The sequence below is a fragment of the Cebus imitator genome, unplaced genomic scaffold (assembly GCF_001604975.1).
Source record: "Cebus imitator isolate Cc_AM_T3 unplaced genomic scaffold, Cebus_imitator-1.0 Scaffold37, whole genome shotgun sequence".
NCBI lineage: Eukaryota > Metazoa > Chordata > Mammalia > Primates > Cebidae > Cebus > Cebus imitator.
Window position 1 is genome coordinate 5867379 of NW_016107352.1, and position 9461 is coordinate 5876839.

Here is a 9461-nt window from a genome sequence, read left to right on the forward strand (position 1 = left end):
GTTCTGTAGATAAGGATATGGTGACTTAAGTAACTTGGTCAAGGTCACATGGCTAGTTAGGTGTTACCACAGGGATTCTGATCTCGCTCCATCAGGATACAAAGCCCATGTGTCCTCGGTACTCTCTCAGAGTGCTAGAAATGATAGTAATACGAAATGTATCAGCTTGGGAATCAAGAACAAAGTGAGGAAAAAGTGTTTCTCCTCTATCCGTTTTTGAGTTTAAAGCTCTGCTGAGGCAGATTGTGAATGGTGGTGAGATTAGGATATAAGGTTCATTAGTGATCTGTGTTGCCTCATGGACAAAAACATGCAGATAGCATCCTCATTAATGGTTCCCATAAATCTGATAATGCAGATGGAAAAAAAGGACACTAGTGACCAGCGTGCTGATTATAAACACTGCCACCTTCCCTCAGGCTTCTAGCTGTCAGGCTCAACCAACTAAGAGGAAACACTCTTCCTGTCCCTGTGGCTTGTCAACTTCCTCCCACTCTCCTGTGCACGGTTTCTGTAATCTTAAAAGTTCATCCCAAACACAGGTTTATCCTCCTATGACATGGCATAGTTGCCACACTTCCATACTGCTGATAACGCTGCTTGCACCTGAAAAAATGTACTATTTAGTCAAATGCCTTGAAAATGTAGGGATTTTTGAAGGCTCCGAGTAACAAAATTTTCTATACTTTTCATAAGGTTGATGTGGAGAGATGCCCGGCTATGCGTAGAGAAAGCAGTGAGATAGTTATTCAGGTGTTCCAAATGGGGGAAAATAGTTACAAAATAAACCACCCACGCAATTACTATCCAGTGTCTTTAGCATTCAATGACCCATGGGTGAAGAATACAGGGTTAGGCTTTTTAACATCAGGTCTCTCCACGAGTAGCCCTCTGTAGTTTAACTGTTATGTTTTCTAAAGATTCATCTTTATAATCAGTACAATTATTTCCCTTTGTAATACAAACAGAAACAATTAGAAAGCAACATCTCTTGCAATTAAAATATATATACAGTAATAGTATAAAATCAAAGAGTGATATTCGAGCCATTAAAGATTATAAATTTTGTCCCTGTGGTATTCTCTACACACGGTGTTTCAAAAATAAAGATTGAAATCTAAAAAGATATCTTTGGTTTCAAAACTTTCTTAAAAGCATTTTTAGAGAGTGTGTGTTTATTTTAAATAGGGGGTAAGGAATTGCATCGGGAGCTAGATTTCAAACTAAGCATTTCTTGTTTCACTCCCCCCGCCTCCCTGCAACAGTTCAAATCTCAGATTAAAACCAGAGGGCCACAGAAACCAATTTGAGATTTTCTTAAGAGACTTCACTGAAATGTATGGGCAAAAACATGTTTGCGATGAGTCATAATTTATAGGACCTTAATGGCCAATGAATGCCTTATGTGCCTTTCTTCCTACATTCAGTATCACTCCCAAACCAGCTGATGACATATTTTCTAGGCCTTGATAATTTTTATACAGTTACTAGGTCTCTGTTACTAAGGCTGCCACCAAGATTCATGAACAAAACCCTTTCTTGTGCTGATTTTTTAATGCCATCTAAAAGAAGAGAATGCTATGCTTTCCAAACTAACTCTCCCAAACCAGGCAGCTAATGCCCTTCGCCAGCATAAAGGCGCGATACTTTTAAGACCCCAAAGAGAAGCTGAGGGGCTTTGGAGCACTACAAGTAAAAAGACCGCGGGAAAGGTTCATGGAGAGCCGCTTTGGGGGAAAGGCAGACATAACAACAGGATATGTTCGTTTCTAGAGGAAGCAGGAGCTGCAATAGCCCCGGAGCAGGAAAGGCGGAGTCAGCAGCACCCAAAGGAAACAGGCGCGCCCGGGTTTGCTAGAACGGGGTTTGCTTAGGGGCTCTCGCCCCGTCTAGTCCGAGACTGGTGCGCACCTCGCCCGCGGGGGACCAAGCTCAGGCCTCCTGACACTAATGGTTATAAAGAGGTACCCATAAGCTCTCTGCCGCCCCTGCCAAAAACGGGCCACGGGGGAAGAGAAAAAGCACACACCAGGCGCCGCGGCAGGTGAACTTGTCAACAAGTCAACCCTGGCCGCGAGTCCCTGCCCACCAGGGAGCTCAGGGTCCTGAGGCCGGAGCCACGGGGAAGTCGAGGCGCGGGGTGGGTGGGTGGGGTGGCTGGCGTGGGTGCCGGTGCTCCCAGCGCTGGGGCTGGAGCGCGGAACGCGTCCCTCCCGCTCCCCCGGGGCTGACGCACGCCCTCATGGCGCGCGCATCCTCCAGACCTTCCCAGGCCGGCGGGAGGAGGCGGGGGAGGGGAAGGGGCTGCTGCGGTTCCCGCACCGGGATCCGGGACCCGAGGAGGCAACCCGCCTATCACGCGCCGCCCGCAGAGGGCAGAGGAGGCAGCTCCTACCAGGCGTCCCCGGCCGTCCCGGCTGCCGGGCGTCTCCTGCTGCCGCCTGCAGCCCGCTCTGCGCGCCCCCGCCCCGACCCCGGAGGGCAGGTACCTCGGAGCCCCGGCCCCCGGGAGCCTCCCGGCCGCGGTCGGAGCGTCCCTCCGGATCCCTCATCCGACGTCAGCGTCAGCCGAAGGCGAGGGAAAGGGGCGGGGGAGCGCAGGAGCCGGCCCTTCCTGCGGCGGCCGCCACCAGCCGGAATAGCAGCCGGCGGTGCCCGTGCGCGCCGCAGCGCAGCGCAGCGGCCCGGGGGAGCGGGGCCCTCGCCACCCGGCTACCGACCGTCGCCTGGGCTCCGCCGCTGCCTCCCTTCCCCGCTTCTCCCCTCCCCCAGACGCCCGCCTGGGCGACCCCTCCGAGGAGGACCACAGGGAGGTGGGTGGGGTTGGCCTCACCTTGCTTGGGGCGGGTCGGGGACTGGGGGAGTGAGTCTCTCTCTCTCTCCACTCCCAGGCTTCTCTCCTCGACCCCCATCTCCTGGGGTATCCCCCGCTCGGATCCACCGCCCAGAGTGACCCCGCCCCTGCTCCCCGGCAGGTGTTCCACGTGGCCATAGCGTTTGCGTCACAATGACCTGGCTGACAGGTGGGAGTCAAGGCGTACACCCCAGGGTTCCCTCCGTGCTGTGCCTAGTGCCTGCTGCTTGCCTCTAGGTTAAATTTTTGTGGCTTTAGAGGACAGGAGGCTTCATGACTTTGCCAAGAAAAGTTAGAGGCCTGCTGTACCTGGAAATCAAGTTTGAGCTTAAAGAATAAAGGCCATATTTTAAAAACAGCTGTGTATGTATAGGCATATATTTTTCATTCCCATATGTTTCTGTATCTTTTATGTTTAAGTTATTGCCATTTATAGCAGTTTTATCTTCTCTTATCCTTTGTCACCAGGAAAGAACCAAACCATTGTTGCTAGAGACCCTGCAGTGTACAGATCACAGGAAGAAAAAGTGTTGGCATAGTTGCTTCCTAATGCTATCTATGTGGAAATGAGACCTCAGTGTACAATCACTCCATCCCTGGTTGTGTTGTATGTTTATAAATAAGTTCATTCAGTCGTCGCTGAAACAATTTAAAAGGGCAGAATGATCGCTACTGAGTAATGATGCTGACAAATCTGAAATCCTGCGCTAACATGGATGGAGTGCTAGCTATGTGCCGGGCACATTCTGTGTGCTTTACGTTTATTCTTGCAGCAACCCAATCCAGTAGGTAAAATCATTATCCCGATTTTACAGATGAAGACACTGCCCAGAGTGCCACAAAGAGATTATTGAGCAGGGATTTGAATCTGAACCAGGAGACTTAGCTTAATCTCAAGATAGCATGGTGTCTTGCCAGAATGGATGGAGAAAAAGTATAGATGTTGATATTTTAATAGAAAGATAGTAATATAGTATAGCTCCAGAAATTTACATAACCTTTAAAGTTACTCTTTGGGGATTCTGTTTGTTGCAGATTTGAGCCTGTCCTAGTCTAACACAAATTTTGGAGCTGAGTAAACAGCTCCTTAATAAGTGTGTATGAGTAAACAAATCATGAATATGGTCTACGAAATAGCAAATTGTTGAAAAGCTAGATTCAGGAGAAACTTTTAGAGAGAAAATCATTGCTTCTATATATTTGGCTTTTATAAGAAACATTCAAACTAACCTGTTAACAGCGCAAGCCAAATGACTTTGCTGTATGTAAGAAGAAACAAAACAAAAACAAAAACCCAAAGCCTTGAAAATGAGGAAGGCTTCCTTACAAAAGAGATTATTAAGATATTTTAAGATACATCGATTCCAAGAACTGTAAACTTGTGTGTTAAAAATCTATTATCAGGAGTTAAAAGGATAAAGAGATTATTGTTCTTTAACAGAATGAAGTGCCGTAATGAACATCATAGGTGCTCAATAAATGTTGACTGAGTGTATCATCAGTTAATAGAAGCATTGAGAAAGGACTAAATGACACGAAAAAGACTTTTTCTGACTCTATAACGTTCTCCTTTCTGTCAGTAGTGATTTACCAGTAAATAACTTATCAGAAGCCCCATTGGTCAATCGCTGGCTTTGAGGGAAGATATTTAAATAAGTTACAAGACAGCCAGTTGAATGGCAGGTTGTGTGTGTGTTGAGTATTCCCATCAAAATACAGATGATTGGAACAAAAATCAGATGGGAAATAAAGGGAGAGCTGAGCTGCAATTAATTACACAGTTTTCCCTTTACCTTTCTGAATTCTAAGGTGAAAACTGACTGGGAGTCTAACGTGTTACAGAGGCTAAAAGTGGCTTCAAAAGCAATGTCTAAAAGAGAACAAATGCATGATACAAGCATTGTCTAGTCAACATGACACTGAAATTCTCTGGGCTCCCAGAGAGTTTAGGAGAAAACCTTAAATGACTTTTCATCATTCTAATTATTGTCCTAACACTTAGGATAATATTTGAGAAAGGAAATAACAAACAACTCTTGCTCATTCTCCATCACCACAAAGAGTGCTTTTCCTTTTTAGAGACAGGGTTTCACCATGTTGGCCAGGATGGTCTCGATCTCCTGACCTCGTGATCTGCCCGCCTCGGCCTCACAAAGTGCTGGGATTACAGGCTTGAGACACCGCTCCTGGCCACCTTTTCCTTCTCATTAGAAAAAATGGCTCCATCGATAACACTTGCATTTGTTTCTGAATAACAAGTTGTTATTTCCATCTTGCAGAACACCAATGCGGTGCTAGGGAGAACCTGAAACAATCTGTAAGGAGAATGGCTACTGACTGATGGGATGAGAAATTAGGAGAGAAAGAAAGTGCATTTTTCAGTGTACAACAGGATGACAAAGAAGCCTTTCCATGAAAAAAATCTTTCCATATTCAATAATTTTTTCAAGACCTTCCCAGATTCAAGATATGCTAATAGGACTACATGAATTGGGTTTGTGTTAAGCCGCTCACACTTGGAATAGCAGTGGATTAAATAAAACAGGTTTATTTTCTCTCACTTAAGTTGGAAGGTAGGCCATCTAGGGCTGGAATGATCTCCACTGTGTCATTGGGCTGTTGCCCTTCTGTCATTCTATTCCGCCATCCTAGGCAAAGCAATATTGTTCAAAGGTAAACCCAGGCCAGGTGTAGAGAAATTGGTGGTGGAAACTGCTGGTGGGAATGTTAAATGGTACAACCACCTTGGAAAACAGTCTGAAAGTGTTTTAAATGATTAAACATAGAGTTACCATATGACTCAAAAATTCCACTCCTAGGTTTATAGCCAAGAAAAATAAAAACCTATGTCTACATAAAAACATACACAAATGTCTATGGTAGCATATTTCAAAATAGTCAAAAGGTCAGAACTAACTGTCCTGCTGTGGACAAATGAATAAACAAAATGTAGTATATTCATGTAATGGGGTATTATTCAGCCATTCAAAGGAATGAAGTACTGATATAGGCTACAACTTAGATAAAACGAAACAGGCTGAGTGAAAGAAGCCAGTCACAAATATTCCATTAATATGAAAGGCCAGAATACAGAAATCTATAGAGACAGAAGTACATTAGTGATCATTTAGGGCTGGAGAGAGTATGGGTGGATAGGGAGTGAGATCTAAAGAGTGTGGAGTTTCTTTCTTTCTTTCTTTTTTTTTTTTTTCTTTTTTTGAGACAGAGTCTTGCCCTGTTCTGCAGGTTGGAGTGCAGCAATGCGATCTCCACTCACCGCAACCTCTGCCTCCCAGGTTCAAGTGATTCTCCCACCCCAGTCTCCTGTGTAGTTGGGATTAGAGGTGCACACCACCATACCCAGCTAATTTTGGTACTTTTTGTGTGTTAGGTTTTTGTTTTTCTTATGAGATGAAGTCTCACTCTGTTGCATAGACTGGAGTGCAGTGGCATGATCTCAGCTCACTGCAGCCCCCATCTCCTGGGTTCAAAGGATTCTCCTGCCTCAGCCTCCCGAGTAGCTGGGCCTACAGGCATGTGCCACTACACCCAGCTAATTTTTGTATTTTTTTTTTTTTGTAGTGACAGGGTTTTGCCGTTTTGCCCAGGCTTGTCTTGAACTCCTGACCTCAAGTGATCCACTCACCTTGGCCTCCCAAAGTACTAGGATTAGGAGTTTCTTTTTCATGTGATGAAAATGTTCTAAAATTGGTGATATTTACAAATATCTGTAATATGCTAAAACCCATTGAGTCGTGCATATTACAAATCATTGTGAATTAGTGGTATGTGAATTCTGTCTCAGTAAAGCTATTTAAACATTTTTTAAAATAGCGTTCATAGTTTTATTGGCACACACACATGTGTGCACACATGTACACAGCAAATCCAGCATCTTCCCCAGGAATAGTTACAGGGTAAGAACCATACAACAAACCCCAAATAGGTGACTTATTTTCAGATTTCTGGATACTATACAAATTCTACTGGCACTAAGAAGCTAAATAGGAGGAAACAAGGTAGAACAAATTTGTTAATGAAAGAGAAATATTTCAGGTCCATCGATTGGATACCTCATGATGATATCAAGAAAAGTTCTGCTGCACCAATATTTTACAAGTATGCTCTGGTCTTATAACATCTCAGCCTTCTTAGCTATCCTTGTTGAAATGAAGGAGAAGCAGACTGTTTACCTACCAAAACAATGTTTTTGGATAAGCACAAACACAGATAATAGTGGATTTTATGGTATTGAACTTAATAGCAACAAGGAGGTAAAATGATACTTTGTCCTGAGAAATTAATATTAATGGAAGATATCATGGAAGGTAAAACAAAACCAGCTCTCCCACTCTCCCCACCTCCAATCTGCACCTGCAGTAAAAACCCCGAAAAACAAAACAATATAAGAATTATGACACCAAAGCCCCAAACTTCTATCATAATTCTTAAAAAAGAACACTCATTTCAGAGGTATTTTCAGATTAATGCCAGTTAGTTTGAATGGGCAAATTATAGGAATATTCATATAGGAAATAAGTTTTTCCGGAGCCATTTAATGGTCTTATGTCTTAAGGGATTCTTTTAGCTGAATAATTCCAAGGCTCCTTAGTGTTTGCGAAATTACTTTCCTTCTTCTCCCTCTGAAGTAATCTAAAATGAATTAAATTAGAAATCTATTTCATGTAATGTGATTGGAACAGTGTCATATTCCTAATAAATAGGAATAGATATTTATTTGTTTCAAGTGGAACTTAATCCATAGGCCATCTCTGATTTGACATTAATTATCATGTAGACTGAATTCAATAGTATCTCTCTTGCATGTATATGTATTTATATTAATTATACATGGACATACAAATACAAACTATTCATTTACATATGATCTGATCTATTTTATTAGATTGTTGATATATATTTTTAATGTTCTAAATGTTCCTTACAATCAGAAATCTCAGCCAACGTGAGCAAGTGAGGCAGAATGCCCCTCTTTCTCTTGGTATATGGATACTGTAAGGCAAATGAATGTCTCCTTCTAGACAGATATTTATAATCCCCTACAGCTCTGCAATCTTTTTGTTTTCTGACTCATGTTTGGCAGCATAAGTAATCATTGTACCTGTTCTATAGTAGGGGATGTTGAGACAGAGCTTAAGCTATCATCGTTACCAATGCGTTAATAAGAGGCATACATATAAATCTCTCCAGAGCTCATCTCATTAATAAGAAAAAAAAATCACTTTCTCTTTAGAATTGCTGGGAGATTAAAATGAGATAATCTAGAAGAATAAACTTAGAAAAAAAGATTTAAAAATTATTAAAATCATTGTCTAATTTTTATAGGTGTTATAAATTTAAAGAAAGATTCCACAAAATTTTATTAATAAAAATAAAGTCCTTTATTCCTGGATTGTGTAATACTTAGAAACAAATCGGATTTATTCAAGAATATGGGCTAAGTATCTTGGCCAATTTGAGTTTAATTCCTGTGATCATTTGTACTCTCCATGTAGCAAAACAAAGCTTTTGTTATACCCTCAGCTGAGCTAGTTATATCTTTAGGCAGATTTGTGTGTGCATGTGAAAATAGAACGAATGTTTAATTAGTAGCATTAACTTTTGTTAATTAAAATTAACTTCCTTTCCTTTCAAAATTAAGACTACAATGAAGAGAGGAGGCTTGCTTTACACTAAAAGAAAGGTAATTATTTTCATTTCCATACCAGCTTAGATTTCTGATAAATAAAGCTGCTCTCTATCCCTCTAACCCTATCATCCATTGGAACGTCTGCAAGAAAATGCTGGTGATGGCATCAAAATGGGACTTTTTTTTCTTTTTTAAATTCACTGCAGGTGGAGAATTTTGTCATGTGCCGTGGAGTAGAATCCTGTTTTTGACTAGGAACTGTGCTGGGGTTTGGGCTAACATCAGCCCAGAGTTCACAGCTGTGCCCTGGTCTTCACAGACTTAGAGCTAATGACTCCTCAAAGGGTCACACTGTCCAATAAAGAACAGCGTTTAACTAAACGATTAGGATGAAACTCTTGGTTCTTGATATATCTTGCTCCCTCTACACAGGGATAGTTGGGAAGAATCACTCAAAATTCAGGTGCAGATAATAACAGTAGTTCAGGTGAGGCATGGGCAAACATTTGGCTTAATCATGGAATAACAGGGTGAATTACGACTGCAATCCCTGTTTCTTAACTGTCAATCTGATGAGCTTTTCCCCTTCTAGTTTCAACTCAGTCACTATCTTGGTTTGGCAGATACTGTTAATCATTTCCCCAATATTTATTCTTCCCCTTTTCTACAGTAATATAAGTTTCAGGTGAGCACATTGTTGCTAAGTTACATTTTTTTTTAGCTTCTCTTGTTGCTAGATGTGGTCATACGACCAGGTTGTAGTCAGTAGGATATGATGGAAATACATGCATATAACTTTTGTGTCATGCCCTTAAAAGAAATACATCCCAATTTTTACTTTTTCCCTTTCCCACTGGTTAGATCACCTTTGGCTATGCAGGTGAGGGCAACACCTTGGGGATGGCAAGGAACCTGGGCCTCTGACCCTCTGAGCTGCCATATGGTCCTTCTGCCTGG

At 42.3% G+C, this 9461-nt stretch overlaps 1 protein-coding gene across 18 annotated transcripts in view; it reads right to left on the reverse strand.

Moving 5' to 3' along the window:
• Window positions 1-3083, reverse strand: part of ICA1 (islet cell autoantigen 1) — a 158250-nt gene extending 155167 nt beyond the window's left edge. For 3 of the 18 annotated variants that reach the window (XM_017525202.2, XM_017525201.2, XM_017525198.2), the window contains exon 1: window positions 2490-2727. Coding sequence is in view for 7 of the 18 variants with exons in the window: in XM_037737304.1 (XP_037593232.1) it covers window positions 2396-2552 (157 nt within the window). In the remaining 11 variants the exon portion in view is untranslated. Of the gene's footprint in view, window positions 1-2395; window positions 2734-2833 lie in introns of those variants that run through there. The other 15 variants (XM_017525206.2, XM_017525203.2, XM_037737303.1 and 12 more) reach the window with 13 other exon arrangements.
• Between the last annotated feature and the right edge of the window lie 6378 nt (window positions 3084-9461).